This window comes from Rhopilema esculentum, chromosome 15 (assembly GCF_057945365.1).
Source record: "Rhopilema esculentum isolate cy_ngs chromosome 15, ASM5794536v1, whole genome shotgun sequence".
Taxonomy (NCBI): domain Eukaryota; kingdom Metazoa; phylum Cnidaria; class Scyphozoa; order Rhizostomeae; family Rhizostomatidae; genus Rhopilema; species Rhopilema esculentum.
Genome location: NC_142829.1, coordinates 10760296 through 10785910, shown reverse-complemented (window position 1 = coordinate 10785910; position 25615 = coordinate 10760296). Strand labels below are relative to the sequence as shown.

The 25615-nt window shown below is 36.6% G+C and overlaps 1 protein-coding gene across 1 annotated transcript; it reads right to left on the bottom strand.

Moving 5' to 3' along the window:
* Positions 1-1211: 1211 nt before the first annotated feature.
* On the bottom strand, positions 1212-20274 carry LOC135685538 (cilia- and flagella-associated protein 298-A). The gene is made up of 6 exons (XM_065201514.2): positions 20069-20274; positions 8750-8985; positions 8131-8289; positions 5321-5452; positions 4209-4304; positions 1212-1938 (listed from the first exon to the last, which is right to left on the bottom strand). Exons 1-6 carry the CDS (start codon positions 20205-20207, stop codon positions 1831-1833), a joined length of 870 nt encoding a protein of 289 aa, XP_065057586.1. The 5' UTR covers positions 20208-20274; the 3' UTR covers positions 1212-1830.
* Positions 20275-25615: the final 5341 nt, after the last annotated feature.

Below are 25615 nucleotides of genomic sequence, written 5' to 3'. Positions count from 1 at the left end.
TTTCATCATGATAGGTTTTCCATGCAGTGGAAAATGAAATAAATTCAAGAAGAATGCCCTGATTAAAATCTTCCTTGCAGCTAGCTACTTTACGATCAGCTAGCGACATATATTGGCTACAAAGTTTCCTGTGATGCTAATGCTTGATGGAATTTGAATTTGAGAATATGAACCAGATCATTCTTGACTGGGTACAACTGCACATGGGCCCTATGCCTAATGAAAAAGCAATTCTTGCTTGAAATGCATCATGTAAGTACCCGAATAGTTGCTGTCGTTACGAATCGCCGGTGAGACACAAAACGCGGGAGGGGTTCAGCACCTTTAAAATTTGTTAATTAGAGTTTATGCACTTCAGGATACTATAACATTTAAACAAAAAGTCAATTTTGGCCTTTTTGGCTCACTATGGAACTTTGTCACAACGAGACTCTTCAATTTTAGTCTAACTTGTATCTTGGTAAGAAAAACTTTAGTATGAAATGTCAATCTATGGCACAATCAAGTGGTATCTGTATAATTAAAATGCAAATCTGAGATCAGCATTGTGCTTGTATCTTCGCAGACCACATTTGTGTTAAAAAGAAGCGTAGAAACAACAGAGAGAAAAGAGCGTTAAAGAAACTTACCAGTCTGTAATGACGAGCTGAAGAAGTGCTAGACAGGTGCTTTGCTCTTTTTAATGTCAAGAGTAAGATTAGCATATTTGTCAGAGGTCATCTGCTCGAACTGTGATTTGTGGAAGCAGTGCGCAAGATCTGTCGCGTGATCACGCTCTGTTTCTTAGGACACTTTCCACTTCTTCACTCAAATAAGTATAGCTTATTGTTTACAAACTGCATACTGGGACCCATTTTAACAGCAGAGTTCTTCACTGGAACTTGTTTCCAATAATGGAACAAAAAGAAAATTCAAGTCAGAAGGTTGACGCAAGGAAGCCACCTGACAGAACATACGAGCACTGCATCAAAATTCCTTAAGACACCAAAAGGTACGAGCATTGTTCATATATTATTCATTTCCTTTCCCTAACACAACTACTGCAGCTCCCCTCCCTTCACTACAATATAGACAGCCTAGATAGAAACCATGCACGCTTCATCCAAAACATAAAGTGATACATCATTTTATACTTTAACTGTCTTTAAAGCTCTGAATACGTTAGCTTGTCAATTGTTATAGAATTTCTTTACGCAGAAATAATTTAACAATTGCCCAAGAAATATAAAATTTGGATATAATTGCTTGCTTTCAAGGTACTCAGACATGGAATTATTTCGCAGTTGATGAGTACTTGACCATCACTTCTTGCACGTTCCTTTAACTAACATCATAATGCGTTTTGTATGTTATATACTATAAAATTAGGACAAAGTCACGTCAAAGCAAAAGATCCACGCAAAACAAAAGAAACAGCCCACGATAAACTAATGTTTCGCTGCATACTGGCTGAGTTTGCAGCGACGCAAACTGAAAGATTTATAATGTCTACTGGGCGATTTCGCTACAACATGTAGAGCTAATAATACATGCACACGAAAAAGAACAAAAACAAATGAAAAAAGCTTTAAAGGTTGCTAGTATTTAGCTGACTCCATTTTTGCGCAATTTATCTTATAATGTTGGGCCATGCACAGTCTAATTCAACTACACATCCATTCTAGCAAACGATGTATAAGTAAAAATGTATTTATTTAAAAGAATAGAACTAAATAAGTGCAGGTAATAAGGAAAATTTTCGCCGATAAGTTAAACAGCATTGATCTCTTCAAACCATCTCTCCTCCAGAACAACTACAACAAGATTCTAATAAACTAAACATAATGTAGCTCAAGGTCGCCACTTTATGTTGGAGACTCCTTGAAACTGCCTTTGCAGTTGATTTCCATCGGCCCATTCTGAGTTCAAGTAGGCGTCCTCTTCATTTTGCTCCAGTTTCTGAAAAAAATGTAGAACTATTAATTTGCTATTGTACAATAATGGTGCTGTTATATAAGCAGGTTATAAACAGACAAGAACAAAATCTTACATAAACCTCGTCTTCGTGAATCATGTCACATTGCCAATATGGACGGACGGAATTCAAAGCCACCTCTTTTCAATTTTCATAGCCTATAAATTAATTTGTCTTTCGCAGTGCCCCAATGAATTTGATTATACAATACTCAATTAAAAAAAGTAAAAATACAACTTTGTAAGATTCAAATCTTGTTGCGAGTACCGAGCACAAAAACTGACTAGAGTTGCTTATGATGAAGTTTATTCACTTTGGAACATGGGATGCGGAAAAGAAGAAGAAAAAAGATAAGGGATAAGAAGGAATTGAAAAAGAAAAAGAAAAAAGGGAAGAAGAAGAGAATTATGAAAAAAGAAGAAAAATAAGAAAGGTAGAAAGAAGACAATAGTAAAGGAAAGAAGTAAAGGAAGAAGAAGTAGAAAAAAAAGAAAAGGAACAAGAACAAAGAATTCGGGAAATTGAAATATATACCAATTAATAATAAAAAACAGATGTACCAAATAACAAACGAAGTAAGATGTACCAAATAAGAAACAAAGTGAGATGTACCAAATAACAAACGAAGTAAGATGTACCAAATAACAAACAAAGTAAGATGTACCAAATAACAAACGAAGTAAGATGTACCAAACAACAAACGAAGTAAGATGTACCAAATAACAAACGAAGTAAGATGTACCAAATAAAGAACAAAGTAAGATGTACCAAATAACAAACAAAGTAAGATGTACCAAATAACAAAGAAAAAAAGATGTACCAAATAACAAACAAAGTAAGATTTACCCAACAAGATGTGCCGTTCCTGATACCATCAGAAAGGAACTGATATGGATACGGCGCAGCTCTTCGAGGACAGTTGTATCAATGCAGCGAAACAGGCAGAACAGTAGAGATGTTCATCGGGTGCTAAGTATGACCCTTACCAATACAAAAAGTAACATAGCAAGCAAGCAAAAAGGGTTTTCATTTGATTGTTAAAATTAAGATATTCGAAATAGTATAAATTCTAGCAGCCTCTCTTTGCAAAAAATAGATTGGTTTTCTAATATTACTTATTGTGACTATCCTGTAAGACCCCTATATGTAAATCTTTGCTCTTTCAATGGCTGTTTACAATGCTCTCACTTTCCGTGCATAGTGACTAAAGTTTTCCTAAGACTTTTTTGTGTGTGGCATTTCGTTATTTTTAGACCGTATGCAAAGCAAATTAATGCTTCAAACTGATGCTTTAGTTCGACTTTCTTAGTTCCTTTTCTGCTATCTGAATATAATTGTTGTCATCCCGAGTTTCGAATCTGCAATGAATACAATGCTGCGCAGCATCAAATCTGGAAATGCAACCATTCAATAGTGTACTGTCTCTTCTTTTGACAAAGTGAACCTTTCCCCAGTTCCGGAATTCAATCGAAACAGCAGAACACTGATACACTGAGGTACTTTTCGTCTTTGCCTATAAATGCCACACAATGAACGAAATGGTAACAAAAATTCATATCAGATGCTTATCAAAGGTAACGGGAGAGGGAAAATAATACCCTTGATTTGTTATGAGCAGCTGCACGGCGTATTTTGAGATTGCTTTGATTGAACAAATCTCGCTCGTCTTGGTTGAGCCCTCTAGTCCTACTTCCAAAAAAACTTCACGTGAACAAACTGCGGAAATGTGTACGCGAGCGAAATAGGTTGGAGTGAAGGTCGGCCTTTATTTGGATAGTCGAAAAGAGAAAATAGACTCTTTCTGTCTACACTGGTCGGAATCTTTTGTTTTAGTGTAGGCCTATTCCAAGCACCTAAATGAAAAAAAACGATTTCGCTTGGCAGATGATTTGAAATTGTTGTCACTATACTTTAAATGCACTTTGAGTTTTGGTGTAAGTGTTAGCATATGAAAAGATCTGATTTTCCAAATATGGTGTGGTTGTTCTATTTTCCGAACCCTTTTTGCCTGCTGCTCACGAGAACATGCTGGTTTGCTCTATCAACCAATTGCTAGCCACGGATTTCTACATACCATGCTTCATACGGGTACTAAAAATTGGCCACCAAGAGCGAAGAAACCTGCTTCAGCATGACATGTTTCTACTTTCCGAGCTATTAAAAAGTCGACTTGATTATAAAAAGAAAGAAGCAGGAAATTAGAAGAATATTCATGATAGAATATTAGGAATTTTGGTTAGCCGCGGCAGCTTACCTTCATATCTTCCTGCTTGCGATAATAGTAGGCCATCATTTTCTTCTGCTCCTCCTCACTGACAACAGGCTCGCGGCCGGGGGCCCCTTGCCCCTTCTATAAAAATCCAATAGGCGACTGATTAGCAATAGGCCGTTAAAACAGGACGCAATCTCTTAAGGAAATAGGGGACCGCAAAACTTCCTGACCTGCCTTTTTAGCAGGCCCTCTGTCTGTGAGCATTTTAGCAAATTTATTATTTGTTACAGACACAGAGTTAAGTTACATAAAGGGAATAGGCTTTTCCAAAATTCCCTTTTGTTTCGAGGGAGGTTGGTACACCTTTAAATTTAGTACTACACATAATAGCTCAGTACCTTGTACCTCGACGAGCCAGTGCAAGCAGTAAAATGTTATTAAGAGAGTGCTTCTGTATGACTAACTCTAGCCCTTTATACAAAACCTTGTAAACAGGGAACCTTCAAGTCTGATAAAATGACATGTATGTTAAACAGCTTGCTATCGTTGTTCAGCTTCTCATTCCAAGTACAGTATTCTCTTTTGTATTTCCACCCTCTCTAATAATCCTACCTCTCCAATAATCCCACATGCGGGTTTGATGAAAGAAAGGAACCAATACATTGCAAATTTGCTTCGAGCTTTGAATGATTTTGGAACATTCAGGGTAGTGTATTTTCGTTTTTATTTTATAACAGCAAGGGTGAATAATGTTGCAGCCAATCAACGTCAACTTTCCAACCAACTTTCGTCAATTTACATGCAATGTTTCCACATCAACATACGGGGGGACAGGTTGAAAGTTCAAGCCCACTTTCAAAAGCACGTAGAAAAATTAACCCCCGCCTCCCTGATAATTCTGCCTCCGTGATAACCCCGCCTCCCTGATAATCCCGCCTCCCTGACAATCCCGCCTCTCTAATAATTCCGCATAAAATAAGAAGGTTTAATCAATAAACCCGCGGCGGGATTACAAATAAAATTCAGTATCAATCTAGCGCTTACAACGATCTGCTTTTCAATTTTTCAAACCACACCAAAAAGACTCTATGGGTTCTCTGGACACTACCAAAACATATCAACGAAATAAACAATTTATCATTCAATTATCATACTTTTTGTAACTTGACAACAATTTTAGTCTTTTCGTTTTTTCCAATGTAGTCTCCAAGGGATTTTGACCTGAGGAGCTCCTTCCCAGCCCACCAAAGTTCCACAGTGGTCTCTTCTAGCACCTGCGCAGCAGCCTGTCAAGGAACAAACCCACATGAAGGCCTGAAACTTGATATAATTCGTTACAAAGTTCACATGAGAATAAACTGGCAACATTATCCAGAGCTAATAAAAGTAAAAAAGATTAGTAAATCTTGGTATACTTTTAAGCAATGAATATCGGTGCCCATCAAATTTGAAACAACCAATGAAACACAAATTCTTGATCACCATTCGAAAAGATGGTTGCCAGATCTGTCACATCTGATACTAAAGCCTGGTTTCCATATAGCTATCATGCGTCGACATCGCCAATGACACCCTGCAGCAAACTCGAATAATCGGCGACACCCTAGGATGCACAAACCCAGGCCTCCTAGGGAGCCTTTATCAAAATGGTAAAATTCGTAGCGTTTTTTGCTGCGAATACAATTTGAAATGGATGTTGAAATGGATGAGGGGGTCTAGAAAGAGTGGGGAAGGGGCTAAAACCGAATAAGAAAGAGGCCTGGCTGGTGATTCATTTCTTAAAGTTTTGCATTTTCTCTTCTTATAACCTATATTCGAAGAAAGTTAGACGAAAACCGCTTTTCAAAACGAAAACATAGATTCTGGGTTAGGGTAATTTATCGTCAACGCCCAAGTATTTGGCCAGTTCCGCACATTATTTCATGAACTGAAGCTGCACAAACGAAAACACTTTTACAGGTGGGTAGGTTTTGGCCTTTGTACTCCCTAAGATTTTCATTTCATCAAATTTTCATTTACTCTTTTTTACACACGATATCCATTCAGTAAAAAGAAAAATTATGATATACGAGAAAAAATTACATTACAATTAAAATTTGTTAAGGCTACTCAGAGATTGAAAATATAAATTGTCTGATCTTCCATGGATTCGTGCCGAGCTCATTTCTGTTAACTCAAAGGTGAATTCTTGGTTCTTTTTTAAATCGTACGATGGAATCGATATCTCTAATGGATAGTGGGATTTAATTCCAAGCGGCTTTCAACTAGTGCTTGATATACATTGAGCAACTGGGATTGCAGTAAGACATTTTCCAGTCTTTAAACAAAGCTAAGCCACCAGCTACTTTCCCTTTCGACTTATTTGTACTGTTCACCCAACACAACTTATCACAAGTCCACCGCAAGTCCAAGGTATTTCGTTTAATGAACCTGTTTTTTCAATTACTATCCAAATAGAAGGTGGAAGCTCAGACAATTCGCTCTGCCTACGAGGATGGTCAATAACCATGAATGGTTTTCCCAGGTTTTATACTCAATTTATCTATTTTCATACACTCGGAAATGTTTTCTAATTCAGCCTGGAAGTTTTGTATTACGTTTCCAAGCTCATTCTACGAGAATAAAACTTCTGTTTCATCTGTGTCATTAGTTTCGAAGTCATTAAGGTACAAAATGAAGAGCAATGGGCCTAGACAGGATCTCTGTGACACTCCACATGTAACTGTCCGGGGGCCCGACCTGTTACCGTTTAACGAGCAGTATTGTTGACAGTTTTTTACGCAGGTATGATCTGTCTGCCCAGTACCCTCTATTCCATATACTTACATATTTCTTATAATTATTTCATGGTCTACTGTGTCAAACGCTTTCTTCAGATCAAGAAAAAGAAGCATTGAATATAATCATCAATGGCTTGGCAATTAACTTTGCAGCATCTTTTACAAGATATATTGGAACTCCATCTAGACCGGGTGCCTTTCCTTTTTTCAACATATTTAGCGAAGAAAGCATTGCATCTTTGCTCAATATCTTAAATGAAAATTTCTAGCCGGTATTAACGGCGTGCAAATATTTGATCGGATCGTCATCTGGCTTAGCCTTTAGTTTACTAGCAAGATTTGGGCCTACGCTGACAAAGTGTTCGTTACACTTTTTATAATCTGATTTTGGCACTTAACGATCTCCATCTCTGCCTTTTATTTCAGCAATTGTTGTGGTACCCGAGGTTCTGTGTAATATTTTATCGATAGTTTTCCACATTTTATCGAGTTATTCTTTATTGTAGAGACATGGTCCTAGTAAAATTTTTCGACTGCAAGTCGTATGTTGCTTGTTACCTCATTAAAAAGAATCTTGTTTTTAGGCCATAGGTTTGGGTTCTTCAAAGCTAGTTTCTACATTTTACTGCGCTATTCTATGCTCATTTTAATATCTAAGGTAATCCATGGAAAGTACTCGTTTTTTACCTTCCTTTTCTTTAGAGGGGCATGAGAATCTAGCAGATGCTCAAAAATTTCCTGAAATGTAGAGGCTATTTGAATCGTGTTGTCATTCACTGGTTCTAAAATAGAAGCCCAGTCAATTAGTTTTAGGTCCTTCTGAAAATCCTACTTACAATAGTATCTTAACGCATGATACTGCATAAATCATATAACGGTCTACCACTCCTAGTTCTAAGATGTACTGAATTAGCACTATTAACCGTTACGTAATTAAGATGCGCTTTTGTTATAGCCTCGTTTTAGTTATAGAGCACGTTTTTTGTTGGTTATGTTCGTAGATACAAAATGGCTGTGCATCGAAACTTCTAGTTTATTTCATCGTTAAACTTTGTTGAAACTAAAGTTCATAGATATTTTACGACAAAGACACCAGATTTAGAAAATGTACTTTGCTCTATTTGTAGAAAAATGGTCTATTTTGTCGTATAAAACTAGACTAATCATAACCTCGGAATACTCACTTGTGTGCCAGAAAGGTCTTCTTCATTCTCAAACTCCAGTCTCACAGTATCGTGTGGGGGCAAACCCATAGGGTAAACAATCATGACCGCCCCTTTCATTTTATCTATAGCTTCTTTGGTATCTGCTAAAGTTAGACATTTATTCGCTTGCACCAAATCCTAGAAAAAAGCAAAAGCACATCAAAAATACTCGACTTAACTGTGGTCAAGTAAGCAACCCATGTCGTTACCTACGTCGTTTCCTTCCCTTGGCGAGCTAGCCCCAGCTATTATCCTTCATTCTTTAGGAAATCCAACAGCCATATAATGCGCAAATATGAATGGATAAAATTGGTAGAAATCTAGATTGTGAAATCTTTATTGAGATTTGTTCTTTTCAGGCAGCGAATGCAGCACGCTACATGTTCTACTTCGTACTTTTCAATCACATTAGATATCCCAGTTTTTCAGTTTGCAATTATCATGACCTTTGAGCTGCCCACTTCCACTTTTATGAAGTTTGTTTAACTGACTATGACCAGGATGACTTTTTTATATTCTGCCAATCGAATTACTCATTTAGATCAGTATATTACACCCCTTTGCATGGCAGTAAGTTTACAGATGCAAGACCCCTCACCTTCGAAACTTGGGATTTCGCATCATGCCTCGTTTTGTTTATAATGTCAGCCATTTTTTCGTTTGGTGCTTTCCCTGTTCGTCGTCCAACAGGATCTTTGCAGTCCACACTTCCTCCACTTGGCAGACATTTTTCTTGCCATTCATCGCTAAGTTTTAAATCATTTATTTGCTCTTCCGTCAAACCTTGCATGTTTGGTGGAAAGCAAATTCCATGCTTTGCTAAAGTTTCCAAATCTAAAATTGAAGGCAGAATTCAATTTAATAGCCTTAAGGGTTTTGATTGTATGTATCTCCTTGACTGAAAACGAAATGAAGTTTTTGAAACAAAATGGTTTGTCCCTCGTTTGGAAGTGTTTGCTATTAGAGGTTTCCATTTTTAGAAGGCACCCGTTTTTAGAAGGTGTCCACTATTAGAAGGTGTCCGTTTTTAGAAGGTATCCATTATTAGGAGGTATCCGGTATTTGGAGTTGTCCGTTTTTAGAAGGTGTCCATTATTAGAAGTTGTCCGGTATTAGGAGTTCTCCAGTATTAGGTGTTGTCCGGAATTAGGAGTTGTCCGGAATAAGGAGTTGTCCGTTATTAGGATCGATAATCATGTTAAAAGCCGGTTTTCACTTGATTCGCTCTGGTCGCGCGAGAGAATCTGATAATGTTTGTCATCGCCGAGTGTCGCAAAGTAGCAATTATTCACTGGACGGATAGGAAAGGCTTATTATTCTGCAAGTTCTCTATAAAGGTTAACATTTATCAGCTTCTAAATAATGAAACAAATGATTTCTATCTTTCGCCCATGTCGAGAAAGTCTTGTAGGACAAAATAAAGTTCTGTATCTGCATAACAGCGTTAACAGACATGTCCATGAGACATTTCTTATCATGATTAACGTTCTGCTCTCGATACCAACGAAAACTAAAGAAACAAGAAGGCATAAAGATTGTAAAATTTTATCGTTAAAAGATGGCATAAAATGAGACCAATTTTCAAAAGTAAGATTGTTGTAGCACAGCGCCCCCTTACATCGTTGGCCTTTCGATACGATTAGTGATGGAAAAATCCCTTCACTTGCTATTAAAAACAGGAGTGTAAACACACGAGTCACTGTGTAAACACGATAGCAAAACTAAGAAAATAAGCAAAAAAGAACCAACAAATTGATTCTTTATGGAGTTGTCATTTACATAGGAAATGCTGGCGATTTAATCACAAAGCTATCTTGCAATTTCCGTCGAATGGAGGATGTGGAAAGATCTGGTCGTTATTGTTGTTTAGGACTGTCGATAGTTAAGCGTGAAAAACAAACCAATTCAAGCACAAAAGAGTGAAGGATACTTTGGGTCATGAAAATTATTTATTGATGACTGATTATCGTTCTAAATTATTTGATTGCCATTTTTAAAGATTTGGGAGGGCCAAATCAATTCAGTTGCTCAATGGGTTGCCATGACTGTTAAGAGCAAATGAGCATATGCGCTAAATATTGCTGAAAAGCTGGAATCAACCTTTTAGTCTGAGCGCTTTTCTATTGCATTCTAACACAGCTATCTTTGGTGGGAGGTTTTAAACATTGAAAAGAATGGCTAAGCTGCAAATTCATTGCTGACAACGTCTTCAGAGACCAAGTGGATACAAGGAGATCACAATCAAGCAAATGAATAATGAAAAGCAGTAAGATGTCTTACTTTAATCTGACACCATCTGACTTTTCTGACACAATCTAACACAATCAAAACAGAACAATGTACACAACGAGAATAGCTGATCGAATGTTTTGATTCCAGCAGCACTTGCTTTTACATTAATCGTTGTGCACTGGTATGACCAAACGAATTTAAAACTGGTAAACAAAATCAAAACAAACAGGTACTGTTGTTGCTACTCTATCACAACTATGATCACAACAAGGCAAGTCAAAACCTTGAAGATATTTCACATCAAGGTCATAGTGCAAAAATAGTTTCTTCCCAGCCTATTCGCATAATTTATAATATGCAAGGTACCTGTACTCAAATCATAAGAATAAATATGCAATAAATTAGAATAAAAGATGCATCTCTATAACCTTTAGACTAGAAATATGTGACACTTTGAACACAGTAACATCAGAAATACTGTTCCCTTGGATACTCTGCCGCGAAAACTTAATTTTTTTAATAAAAAATGGGTTTAGGCAGTGGTGTAGCGCTATTAAGATAACAAGTGGGGCTCTTGCACAAAATGTTGCACAAAATGTTGCGCAAAACATTACCAAAGTAAAAATTTGCCAATTTTCGGCATCAACAAAGTGACTGACCTAGCAAAGGGTTTTGCAGAGAAGCCACAATAGCACAAAAGCAGTTCCATACGAATCCCAGCAATAAATTATTCAAAATTGAAGCTTATGATCTATGTGTGTCATTCAAAGCAAAAAACAAGAAGACACAAAACCATTGTCAATGGAAAGTGCACTAAGCAACGAGCATTGGACAATGCCAAACGCAACAAGCACTAGCCAACGCAACGAGTTCTGAAATACGGAAAGAGCTTGGAAAAATACAACGAGGATGGGAAAAGGAAAAGTGCATCAGAAAATGCAATAAGTAATGGAACATGGAAAGAGTACTGGTTTGCATTGTGCATTGGCGAGATGAGCATTGGAACAGGCAAAGAGCGTTGGAAAATATGGCAAGAGCTTTGAAAATATGACAAGAGCTTTGAAAATATGACAAGAGCTTTGAAAATATGACAAGAGCTTTTGAAAACGCAACAAGGATGCGAACATATAACAACCATCAGGAAATGCAACGATTATTGGAACATGCCAAAAACGTGAAAGACAACGAGCATTAGAAAATGCACCAAAAATGAGAGAATGCAAGGACATCAAACATTTCCTTGACATTCATCTCTAGTTCACCAGCATTGGTCATATCCTTCTTTACTATTAGGGTATGACATTTTTCAGGATTTGTTTTCGTTTTATTGTCCTGCAACCAAATCGGAGCAACATCATACACAGATCTATGAAACTAACAATGGATGAAAACAGTTATTAAACAGTGAAAAAGTCCGGTTTTTCTAAAATTCTATTTTGCCAGCACATTATAAAAGTTATCCATTAAAGGGCCGCAGCAGATCAACCAATAATCTGCGCTTATAAATGAGCTAAAAACATTTAACCGATATGTTAATGAATCTGAAAAATGGCCCAACCTGTTTAGAAGAAACAATGGCATGAACATAGCTGGAAAATTTGGAATATTCATCTAGCCACCAACTGGAAACGCTTACGCCTAGCTTTCGTCACACTGCCGTCCAATTTACAGAGTATGTTCCGGGCAAGCCTTTATGTCAAGTTAGAGTGTTTTGTTTCAATTTCGAAAAGGAGAAAACCTTTTTCTCTAGATACTCAATCCTTACAAATACACAATACATCCCGGAAAATCCTGCATCTTTTGGCAACTTGTTTGCTGTTTTCTGCCATTTTGGCACATATTTGAGCGAATTTTTTTATTCTTAGTGAGTAACATTCAAAATAACAAAACCTGAACTTTTATAGATGTCTTCACCGATTACTATTGTACAGCTTTTGTAGCTTCAAACATGAGTCTTTGAAAGAAGGTTTAGTCTTCGTCAACGCTAATTTCTAGCGGTTGATTGCAAAACACTTCAATACAAAAGTGGGCATATCACCATCATTAGCATAGGCCAGGTGCAACGGTCATGCTGGTTGTCATTGGAAATCTATCAGTAAGGATGTGAGTATCAAATTCAAGACAGAAATGAAAATAAAAATTGGAGGAAAGTACGAAGTCATGCATATGGTCAAGCAGCTGAGCAAAAAATGAACAATTATGAACAATCTTAACAGCGAAGCTCTAGTCATATTGAAACTTTTTTATGATGCTTTTCATATTATGTAGAACAGGAAACGTCCATGTTAATGATAACGACCGCCCTTAAAGTCGCAAATGTAGAACTCTCGATTAGAGTCTTAACAAGATTTCAAATTTCTAGTTTCACTTTTAAAGCTTGCCAAACCAAAACGGATACAAAATGTTTTAAAATCTGAAAAACATTTGTGTTATCACCACTAAATGATGCAACTGCTTGTTGGTAGCGGATGAGCAATTGGCATGGTAACAGCAAGTGATCTTGAAAAACAAATTACTTTTCCGTGTTAAAATTCTTTTGACGTAACAACTTTTTATTTTATATTTCTAGTTTACACTACCAAAGAAAGAAAAGCCAAATGCAATTCACCGCGAAACAAACAAACGGTAAACAAAAACCTTTTGATCCCTTCTTGTCTCAAAACACAAAAAAACACTAAGTTTTGTGCCTTTAATCTATTCACAACAAATGGGTTACCTTGATTTGTGCCATTTTTGGCTGCAATGCTTGTTAGAAAACAGGTGCAAGAATTTACACTCTTTATGCTGTGTCAAATAAAGGTAGCAATGTTCTACTTCGACTTTCACTACGAAACCACATTTTTAAAAAGCATAGGTTCTATTTAACGTCTGTCGTGTGCTCAGTGCATAGATATGTGACAAAACCATACTTCATTCTTTAAATAAGGTATGAGAAAAATTGAAATTTCAAATGCACCTTGAATGCAATAACTATTTTCAGTGATAAGCAGTGCTATCTTATCTGTGTTTTAATGTCACATAAAAGTTTAGTGGCATTGCAGACTCATGATTGAGCATGTATTCATTGCAAGGGAGTGCTTTATCGAAGTTGGAGAGGCCTTGAAACTCACAATTTGTCTAGGAAAATTTCAGAACACTTCCAAAAGGAAAATAGATTTGTGCCATTGCCAAACAGTACATCATTAACAAAATATAATAAGTACGATTGCTCCTAAGACAGGTCCTTGTTACTCAGCTGCTTAAATAAAAAACAGAAGCAGTAGGATGCGCGTGACAGCGTTTCAGCACGCGGACATGTGACCAGAACTGGCAACGGAAGCAACACAAAACAGGTCCGTCGAAAGACGATGATAATTCTAATCATTTCCAAAATTGTCTCAAATTTCCATTGTGGTTAGATTTTACCATAAATTGCAAAGTATTAACTTCTTTCATTTGAAACGGATTGAAACGGACTTCTTTTAAAGACGCCAGAAAACTGAAATAATTTTAATTTCCACAAGGATCTCAATTTTTAGTTATTAATTGCTTCTTTTGCTTGGGAATTCTTTTCGCAAAATCTGAAGTAATGTTCATTTTAATTACAGCAATCCACACTTGTTATGTATGGCATGCACATGTTTTGATAATTTGTGAGTATCATGGGTTTTTAACAAAGTTTGGTCAACAAAGTTTCAAAATAGCGTTATAAATTGTGAATAATTTATTGTGAGAGAAGTTTTATAAATTGGCATTGAATAAATTTTTGGGTGAGTACATCCAAGTCTTGGGTGAAAGAGGGAAATATTTGGCATATGATAGTTGAAAGAATGGTAGATACTTTCAAAGGAGCCTTTCGTGTCGTACTGGGAAAATGATCACGAGTTACCACGAGTCACCAACGAGTTACCGCACGGGTTACATTCTACATTTGCAGAGCTCAGTACGGATGTATACGAGATACCAACGAGATACCATCTTCTTTATGAAATATTATATATACATGTTTATTAAAAAAAGTCACGGCAACTCGTGGCATTCCCATGTAAAACCACTATTACAGGGCCGGCGAAACGTATTGGAAAGTGGAGGGGCCAAAATATCAAAGTCTTGAAAGGGCTTAGGAAAGGTTGCCACCCTGGTTGGCGGCAAGAAAGATTTTAGAATTATGGTGTCCTGGGGATGGCCAGAAACTGTGTCTAAAATGAAGCTTGACTGAAGGTGTCGCATAGTCGCGTCTATTGTGATGTTGACTTGGAATAGAAAAGTTTTGCAAAGTTTTAAAATAACCACTATCATATAGCTCGTAATGAAACCTTCACAAATAAGATGGGGGAAAAATAAATGAAACACGGATTAACAAAAAACATTAACATTGAAATATCAACAGAAGAACTATCAACTAAAAATAAAAAGTTAAGCAATTTTATACAGTTAAGATATAACTTTGTAACATCTGATCTTAACTTTTTCGGAAATTAATTGCATTAACAAGAACTTGAAGAACCTTCAAACTGGGCTTGTCAAATTGAGTTTAAATAGAATTTATAATTGCGTCGATATTTTCTCTTTCTTAGTAGGAATGGATTATCCAAACGATCGAACTCTGAAGTTTTCTTGATGCTACTTTTTAAGAACAAATCTGCCCATACTTTATTCCTCATATCCTCAAAAATGTTCTTTCCAGCTGCTTCTTTTCCTTCAACAGCTGATTTCTCTCTTTTCGTAATGTTTCTGAGAAAGTTTTCGTTAACAAATAGATCTTGTGTGCCAAGTTCAGGCAATGGAAAAAACGAAACTCCGTCAATTTGTGCTGGCACCAAGTTATTCTGGACTAGGTTTCTCGATCTATTTGATAAGCCAAGCTGTTACTCTTTATAAAACTTAGACAATGGCCGATTTCTTCGATCTAATTCCCATTTTCAATTTTATGTATGTCTTCTATGATAAAGACATAGATAGACATAGATATGATAAAGCTAAGGACACATTTAAGAGAATACAAGGCAAAGTCACTTAGAGAATCATATACTACTTTTATTTCCACTTTTGCCTTAAATTTTTCTTTAGCTCTGCAGAAAAGTGAGGGGAGCATGCCCCCTCCGCCCCCCTGCTTTCGCCGGCCCTGCTATTAGAAATAGTAACTCGTTAGGGTAACTCGTTGGTAACTCGTTGGTTACTCGTGATGACTTGAATATTTTCAAATAAACAATTTTAGACATTGATGCCACTCAAAATCAGTTCTGAAAAGCAGCGAGGACAATTTTGAATGCTTTTCTGTACATCTGCTGGTATTGATGAGTAAACACAAATGTTCTCCGTCTCATAGCCATTATTTCCTTTTCTCTCTCGACGGAGGTATTGTATTTTTGGTAGACTGACTCTCATGCTGGGAATTTGGCTGCATTTGCCCTACTGTAAGTAATCAGGTAGCATCTGCGAATTTCTCTCTCTCTCCTAAGCTTTCAGACGTTATCAACTGTTGGAGCGATCGAGTCCTGGAAATAGGGTGGTGCCCAATCTTTCTCCCGTTTACCACTGCGTTGACACGTCTTTCGTGATAAATCGCTTCGGCACTTGACCCAAAGAGTTATTGTGGCTGCGTGTGTAGTAAGCACGTTTTTGTTACGAAAATCATATACATAATCTCACAAATGGATTTTCTCTATGCGCCGACCTAGACTTTACAACATCAACTTATTCTTCGTATAGAAATATTAAAGGCAAATTGAATGTACGTACCAATATAGCAAAGTCTGAAGCAAAACGTACTGTGTAGGCTATCAAACCCATACCAACCCATCACTTATAGTTAATTGACTAAGAAGGACCGCAATATCTATATTTCCCATCATAATTATGTACCCTCCACGTGCAAAGAGAACTTTGAATCTGAACAGTTTAGGTAGAAGTGTCGCGTCTCTTTCGATTAACTACGTCAAGTGCAGCTTTTTGCAATTTTTCAATTTTTATGAAGATTAAACACATAATACTCTAAAAGACTGACTTCTTAGTTTTTTAGCATGGGGCGACCATTTCTAGACGCCTAGTAGCTCTTTCCGATACATAACAAACCTCTATGATAGGTTTTCCTTCTGCTTAGAAATCCTTCCGAACTGGCCGGCAAATTTTCGTCTTTTTGAACAAATACGCTCCCCATCCCCCACAGTCAATGTTGATCAATGCCGTTTCGATTGCAGTTATTGGGGTAAAATTGTCATTATATTGGGTTCTTTCTCAAGTTCACTAACCTTTTGGCCAGGATTGTAGGCTTCAGATTGGTTTAACTGTATTATGAGAAGGAGCAGGTTTGAAATTGATGAAACCCATCTTTTTTCCCCTTTTCTCTCCTTCACCTCTGCAGGTCTCATTATTTTTTGCTGCCGTTTAATATTTGCAGAATTTGATGAATTTATTCTTCACAATGGAGTCGAGAAAAAGATATCTTGATTTACGATATCTCAATAAATAACATGAGAAAACGAAGAAGAGAAAGAAAGCTGAGAAAGCAAGTAAAAGCATATCAGTGCAAAGCAGTATAAATGAAATTGAGCCAAGGGGAAACATTGAAGTAATTACTTGAAAAAGGAGTGAAGAAAGCCGTATGGCCAGTAGAAAAAGACAGGTATGATAAGTATAATGTGTATAAACAACTACTCGCCATGGCCCTTGGAAGCAGGGGTGGCAGCCCTTACCCTCACCCCCCCCCCCCCCTAAAAAACAAATGCATTCATTTACTTGAATACAGCAATAACAGAGTACTGGCTGTGGATCAACTGATTGAGAAGCCCCTAAATAAGAATTTGACTTGCTATGGAACAAATTTTAATACTTTCATTATCTCACGTTATTATTCGTAAGTTTAAAAAATATCAAAATGCAAAAATACCTTGTTGATTAATCTTATAATTTATCATGTGATTAATTAACCTGAAACTTTGAATGAGACAAACCTGCTGAAGATATTTTCCAATGCATGTTGAAACATTGCTAGCTACTAGAGACAAAGCTGTGCGGAGAACCATGATAGCCAATGCCTCTATTGAATAGGGCACTCACAGAGTGATATTTATAGTGTACTTAGGTTTTCTGCTTTGACAGCTAAGAAATTAGACATCTATCTTCCCTTTTAAACCTTTTATTGAGCGAGCTTATGACATACTATCTGATTAATTGTATTAATACAAAGGTTTCAACTCTCCCAATTTTGGTAGGAGTCTCCCAACCAGAGAGCTCCTCTCCTGGTTTCCCCCTTTCAAACCAAACATCCTGCTTTCAGGAAATTATTTCATAAATCTGGTCAAAAATACCATTTCTTAAAATCTACACCAGTTTATGGGACGTTTGCCAACGTACCCTTTTTTCAGAACCTTGAAACATAGCTTGTGAAATCTACTTTGGCTCTTGATGCAGACCTTTCCAGTTCCATGATCCAGCCAATCAGAGGCTGCCATTTGTAAGTTTCATGGTGACATGACCTGCCCTAGCTGTGAAGAATTTAATTGAGAAACCACAGCCCTACCCCCCCCCCATTTTCTGATAAAGAGAATAGGGGGGTGATATATATTGCTTTAATACCTTATTTTTTTTAGAAATACAAAAACTATGCCATAAATATATTGAAAAATATAAACATTATTTCTTTTTGATTGCGTGAAATCACCAACTATAGAACAACTTATGAAGTTTACCTGCCCATCTTACAAAAGCATGTCAAGTTCGTTATAGCAATATCTTCACACATAGGCGTAGACTTGCATTTTTTTCAGGGGGGGGGGGCTCAAAAAATTAATGACAATTCCTAATGGCAGCTGCTGATGTCACAGGATAGAAAGTGGATTAGCTAAGGGCTTAAAGGTGATTTTTCCATGCATTTTCATTATCAAGGAAGAAGAAACACACAAATGAAATGATTGAAAGTTTATTTTTAAATCATTATCAGTTTCTTTAGGTTGAGATCATCAGTTCTATTTAGGCACCCAGAATGTACTCTTTCTTGCGGCGTTTCTTGATATGAAGGTGTCAACCTTATGTTCACAATAATTTCATACTTTATTTTGCTGTAATGCAACAAATCTTATGCATGAAACCAATAATATAACAAACTAATCTAAAAATTGGTAAAGCACTTCCTTATTTTCCAGGGGGGGCTCAGCCCCCCCCCCCCTCAGTTTTCGTCAGGAGGGGCTGAAGCCCCAGAGCCCCCCCTAAGTTTACGCCCATGTCTTCACATGACTTTTGCCATTTTTGTATTCAATCAAACCTTGGCTCAGAAAGAATTTAAAGTATCATCAATCTAGTTGCAAAAATAATTTTGGATATATCAAGAACTATGCTAATTTTTAATGATGATTAGCTAAAATTTAATCAGAGGGTAAATTTTCATGATTGTTCATTCTCTAAATTTATTTGTAATTAATTGATATTTTTTTGCTATTCATTATTGTGTCTTGTCATGTGCTTCTTCTTCAGAAATCTCTTTATGTCAGATGTTTATCTTTATGGAAGATAGAATGACTTGTGCTGATATACCAATGACCCAATTTGCTCTCAATTATGTGGGAACATTCCAAACCAAATGTTTTAGGAAACATAATAGCTTCATGTGGCATTAGCCCTCCAGTACGCCCTTGGTCAAAACAAGCAATCAACACGTGGTGATCTCTTCCTCACTATGGCAAAAACTTTACAGTACAGCTTGAAAGCAACTCGATATATGGGGGCAAAATTATGGAACAATCTACCTGTAGAAATAAGAACCACGTCTTCTAAATTCTTATTCAAAAAACATTCGAAAAATTATCTTCTAGAAACTATTTTAAAGTCAGTGAGCTTTGCAAAATTTCTTGTTTAGTCCATAAAGTAATTTAATTTAATTCAACGAGACTTTATTATAGATGAACATATAGATCGCTGAAACAAAAGGGGGGCCTTCATCTTGTTAGTTAACCTACTTTGAAGGCTCCTCCTTAAGAATTCTGCTTCATTTTGTCTTTTAAATATTGTATTTTAAATAATGTTATTGTTGTTGTTGCATTTTTTATTTGATTTGTTTATAATTTATGTAACTAACTAGCTTTTCGAAATGTAGTAGAATTTGAATTAAATCAAATCAAATCAAATCAAATCAAAGATTTGTATTGGTCAAAGTTTTCCTGCATATAGTTAAGATTGGTTTGTAAATTGACAAAGTTTAATAAACAAAACTTTTTCAATAAAATGCAAACTAGTTTCACTTCTGTTTTGAAAAGAGGAATCAACTCTTGGTATCAGGCCCTGCCCTGCTCACTTTGGTTTTATGGTGCTGTGAATCGAGATTTCCTTTTTAACAATTTTTTCCTGCAACACTAGGAAAACTTTGACAAATTTAAAATGTTCTTTGAAACAATCATATATTTGGCTGACTGCAGTATTGCTGAATTGGCGGCTTGTTCTATCATCGACTGTAAGACAAGGTCATACACATTTGGTATTTATCTATCCAACAATTATTTTTGGCTTTCATTGCAAATAGAGTGGATAGTTTTACTGCAAATTTTTATCAAATTTTATGAAATTTATGAAATTTGAAATATATGAAATTTCGCATTTGATTTTAATTTACAATTGATAAAACTGTATATTTTTTAAAAGATGCAGCCTTCGCATTTCCCTGTTGATTGAGCATAGGTCGCGAGCAAGCGAAATGAAATTAGTAATGGCTCACCATAAAAAAGTCGTTCTATTTTAAGCCGCTGGTTCTGTATTCTTGCTAGATCAGTTATTACATCTTGCAGTTTTGTCTTGACCGTTGTTTCATATAGAAAGAGGCTTTCATCCCCACGCTTCACGTGCAACTTAACCATGTTATGCCACAGTCAAAAAGTCCTGGCCTAATTTCTGTCAGTGAAGCCAAATCCAGAAAAGCAACAACAACATCGACTCAATAGCATAGCAACGCGCAACCAGGGTTGCCAACTTGGCTTTTCTTTTTCAGAACATGTTTGACTTTGAAAAAATGATTTGGCTTAGAGCTGGAATTCGGCTTAATTTGGCTTTTTTAGAACGTTTTTCAAATGAAAACTTGATTTTATCAAAAGACATAAATTGAATGGCATCAATTGATAAGGTCCTTGACATTAAATTCAACATGCGGTTCTTTTTTCAAAGTCAAACTAGGTTCTTTTTCTAGTTCATATGACGTAATTGTCTGCATTCAGGGGCGGATCTAAGCAACATGGGTTGGGGGGGGGGTGTTAGACACTAATCTTGGTGCCACATCCTTCAGGTCACTGATAAATAATGAAAACGTCAATTTTTACGTGGCAATTTCCCTTTATACAAAGTCATATGTAGCGTTTTGTGGCTGACAATATTCTACAATTGTCTATATCCTTCACTATCTTGAATTGTGTAAGGCGAGGAAGCACTACGCGTAAAAAGTAATTTTCCAAAGTGGTAATCAAATATCTAAAAATAATAAACAGTATTCAAATGTTTTAAACCAAGTTCGTTCTCCTTGGAGCAAAATCCACGACAAGCACTTCAGAATCCAATTTTTTCAAGGATTGAACTGCTTAACATTTTAGTTGTAATTTTTTCGGGACTGTCTCAAGAACGTGAAGGACGTTTCTATACAAACCCCAAAACGAAGGGAAATTGTTGAAGATCCTTTAGAAATATACACGAGGGTCTCCTGATAAGAAAAGTTTTGTGAGGACACCCTTGAGATTAGCTTAAAATCGTTTCTGAATATTCCTCCCCACCGCTACGCTGCTGATAAGAAGATAAATTCTGATAAGAAAAATAAAGTAAAATCTTGGCGTTACCTTGTTACTACTGAGTACCAACGAATGATTTTTACCGACTGAATTAAAATTTACCGAAGGACACAGAAATATTGTGGGGTGTCGCACCCTCTACACCCCTCCCCCCCCGCTAAATCCGTCCCTGTCTGCAATTGTAGAATACCTTGCTTCCTCAGCAAGCTCACATTTGTAAAAAACCAGATGCAATTATTTAATAAAATAACAAGTGCAATATGTTTATTAGTATGGCAGGATTTTGAGGACACTAGAGCGACATACAAAATTTGCCTCTTTTTTGTCTTTAGACATACTTGCATGCTTAAAATTGACAAAATAATAGAGTCAATGTAAAGACAACAGGATTTAAAGACAATTAATCGCTCGAACTCGCTCGGGTCGGTTATTTTCACGCACTATCTATTAATAGAGTCAACGAAACGGATGTAACAAGAGAGCTTTTTTGCTAGAGGGGTTTAGCGGTATGTGTAGATTATCGGAACTCTGTGTAGTTTGTAATATTTTCATAAGGATAATGATGAATAATGATATGCTAAATGTGCTCTGTTGTTCTCTATGTAATTGCAGATGACATTATATCAGCCTTTTTTTCAATAATTAGTGACATCGAAAGAGAGGCTGAGGCGTTTTGAAATCTGTAATCCTTAACAAAATATGTTGAGACCAGTGATGAAATCAGGACAAATTTATTGACAGTAATCTACTAAAATTGTATTAACCCCCTTCCCCTTCAAGCAATGTTGCTGAGATCTTGTTATTGTAAACGGTCTTTGCACACATGATTTGCAACTACAGTATTCTCTCCAATTAGCGGAAACCGTCGGGGCACGAGCAAGGTGTCTGCTAATTGGAAGTGTCTGCCTTTTGGAAAGTTTTGCAATGTAAGTCCCAAATTTGTAAATAGACCCGATTTTTGTATTTAAAAGGTGTAATCAGTGGTGGCGCCAGGTGATGGCCACAGCCCCTCTGTCGGAAGCATCTAGCCCCCATCGGAGGAAGTTATTGGAAAGAGGTTGAATCTTGGAGGTGGCTATAGTCTGGAGATTCCAGTGATTTACCACTTTCATGGACAAGAACAAGTAAACTGGGCTGTAAAGAAGCTCAAAGCTCTAAAAAACCAACTAGATTGTCAAAGTGTTTGAAATAGATATTTGAACAAATATTCATTCGTCTTAGTTTTTTGCTGGCTCCTAACCTTTTTAGTGTCCGCTAATTGGAAAGAAAAACATCCAAATTGACTATTTTATGCCAAAAATATTGTCCGTTAATTAGAGTGTCCGCTAATTAAGTGTCCGCTTTTTAGAAAGTTTTTTATGAGACTTTCACCAGAAAACGATCGGAGGCTTTCACCAGAAAAAATCTGTCCGCTAATCAGAGGTGTCCGCTTTTTAGAGTGTCCGTTAATTGGAGAGAATACCGTATTTCTTCAAATCGAAACAAACAACATTGCTTGAAGGGGGCGAGGGGAGGGAAAAGGACGGTGGAAGGATTGAGCAACAAATAAGTCTGTCTGAAGCCTAAGTCAAAATTATAAATGGTTTGCAACATAATTTCGACAGGTTTTCTTTTGGGTAAAATACGCCAAACAGACGTTGGCATTATTGTGAGGTGGGAAGGAAAAGCAGTCTCACAACTTTTGTAAATGATTGTAGCTACATTTTTAACATCAAATATTCAAAAAAATCGAAGAGCTGCTTGCATAGATAGTAATGACCTTTCAAAGATATCCAACTTAGCAAAGGTTGACCGAAGAACTCTCCAAGAAGTGCTTTTGCTTGTTGTGTCATTACTATTTATCATGCTATTTTAACCAAAATGGTTTGTCCGGAAAGAATGGGCCCCTCTATGGTTTTTTTCCCGGCACTCTTCTAGGAGCCATAGCGCCTCTGTGTGCATGGAACAATCATGTGATATAGATAATTTAGGACATTCAAGGACCAATGATGGGGGTGGGGCGGAAGAAATTGATATTATAGTCACCTATAATTTATTTACCTTCCAGGTGGGCCACATAAAAAATCAGTAAGCAAGAGGGGGGGGGGGGGCATAAAAATCTTCTTCAAAATTAAAAACTGTCATTTCTTTTAGAATTATTCTCGAGAATATACGATGACTATTAGGCTGGCTTTTCAGGACAAACTGTTTTCCAGCAGACTTATTGCTCTAACCTCCACGCTTGTTATGTTTAGCATTTCCGTCCATGAGGTGGTCTAATGGCGTGATAGTCTGTCCAGAGTAAAGACACTATCATTTGATTCAGAGTTTGAGTCTGACAGCTGACCTTTTTTGCCCCAAAAGCTGCATGAATTGCTAACTGCTTTCCATTGTCTCTTCGGTCACATACACCATCTTTTGCCATTTAGTACACCCTTTGCTAGAAAAGACTTGAGGCCAGCTCTGTGCAATTTGCTACTCAATTTAGAGCAAACGGACATCACAATGATTTCCTCATTTATTTTGCTTTAGCTGACAGCAAAGACGCATTAAGATTGCTGTACAAAAAAATTATCTGAACTGCGAGTTCGGCATCATCAACAAATTTAAGTCTCGGAGTTGTAAAGTAAATGGCAATTCGAAAGATCAATTTAGTCACTTGCTATAAGTCTTCATTGCTTTTACTTTTCATTTTCTTCTCTTAGGCCGTTGTTCTAGTTTTCCCGAGTCATATTTGATGACTAAAAAGGGATCCACTTTAAAATTACAAAGAGAATAGACTTTCTTTAGGTCAATTTTTGCGTTAAAGCTACACAGTGGCGGATTCTTCAAAACCAGGGCCGGGGGCCTTAGATATTTTAGGGCCAACTTCTTCGGCCAATAAAAAAATACTGTAATATTCCAACCTCTGCCAATATTCTAACAAATCATTAACGCGATTAACGTACATTGCAAAAACCTGAAGCAACAATTTTAGACAATGAAGACAAAATGTAACTACAAAACTGGCAAACAATAGGTTTGCGCCATAAGATGCCTCATATAAACTGTTTTGAGCATTTAAAGCTGCAAAGTCAGAAATAATGTCATCCATCGAAAGACTACACCATGCTTATTGCTGAGAAGAGCTACCCAAAATCTAGTCTGACCTATACTTGATCGTATATAATTCTTTAGGCGTTTCAAAACACTTAAAGGTCTCTCGCCACTGCAGTTTGTCATCACTAAAAAGAGAATAATTTCAACATGCTTACCACATTTGGAATAGAATTCGAAATTATGATAAGATACATAGCTTTTTCAATAAATTTTCTAAAGGTTTCTTGTTCAATAAGTAGAAATGACCAGGCCACAGTGGAAGAAACAGTCAACCATTTTATTAGCGACGAAAATATGCTCAAATCCTTACTTGAGTTTCATCGTATTGAAAGATATTTCAGACGGTAAAGTACTTTGAGATGTGAGGTATAATCTTGTGTGTACTGAACAAGTGTTTGTAAATAGGAAAGAGTCACGGTAACAGATCCATTGACAAGTAAGATAAACATCCACCTGGGTATAATGTATGTCTACTCTAAATGGTTGGACGTAAATTTCATCGTTGCAAGAAATGTTAAATAGGTTTAAATTGAACAAATAAAAACTAACGACTCTTTTCGAGAATTATGAGCCTCTTTGAGCAATTTCTGTCTCAAAAGTTTTGAAGATTTTCGCAAGTCTTCTATAATTTCTTTAGAAGTTGAATAAGATACTTGAAATGGCTAGGCTAGCGAAAATAAAATAGGGCTTCATCCGGAAGTTAATTCATGATGAAAAAAAGCTGCATACAAATCATAGCCAGTCAAAAGGTGGAAAGAAACTGTTTATAGACAACTCTTCATACATACGAAACTTGATCAAAGAAACAAAGAATACCTGATAGAACACCGCATAATGCTTACTTTACGCAAAAAATCGCTTGAAAATCTGCATTGCCTACGAGGTACCAAAAGCAAAAGAGAATCCATAAAAGAGGTTTGAACAGAGATATTTGCAAATGTACTTATGGTAGCTAGTGCTCTTCCATATTGACAAAGATTAATACGCAGATCTTATCTTCGAATTGATCAAATAACTGAAATTTCACCCAATTCCTGACGATAAAAGCAACTTGCATTTGTTAGCAAAAATGTCCATGTTAATTAGCGGGAGAAATTTTGGAATTTGAATGAATAGAAGAAGAATTGCTATGATGTGAGAATGAACTGAAAGATAGGCAAAATGTCAAAAGATAGAGGAATATCTAACTGCAATGCAATTAGGTACACTTTAAAAAATGTATTGCAAATCAGCAATTACACGCAGATGTATTGCAAATCAGCAATGACATGACATAGCAATTACATCAAGCAGACGTAACATGACATAGCAATTATATCAAGAGGATGCACCCCAGATGTATCAATTTTGGAAAAATGTGACAAAAAAATTGAACAGCCTTGAAAGCTGAGAAGAGCAGAAACGCTCATCCACGT

Bases quoted from the DNA above. Each gene is read 5' to 3' on its own strand.
- LOC135685538 (XM_065201514.2), bottom strand. From the start codon at position 20,207: ATGGTTAAGTTGCACGTGAAGCGTGGGGATGAAAGCCTCTTTCTATAT. The intron at 4,305-5,320 runs GTATGATAATTG...GGATTTTTATAG, and splicing joins TTGTTGTCAAGTTACAAAAA to AAGGGGCAAGGGGCCCCCGG. The intron at 1,939-4,208 runs GTAAGCTGCCGC...CATTTTTTTCAG, and splicing joins GCAAGCAGGAAGATATGAAG to AAACTGGAGCAAAATGAAGA.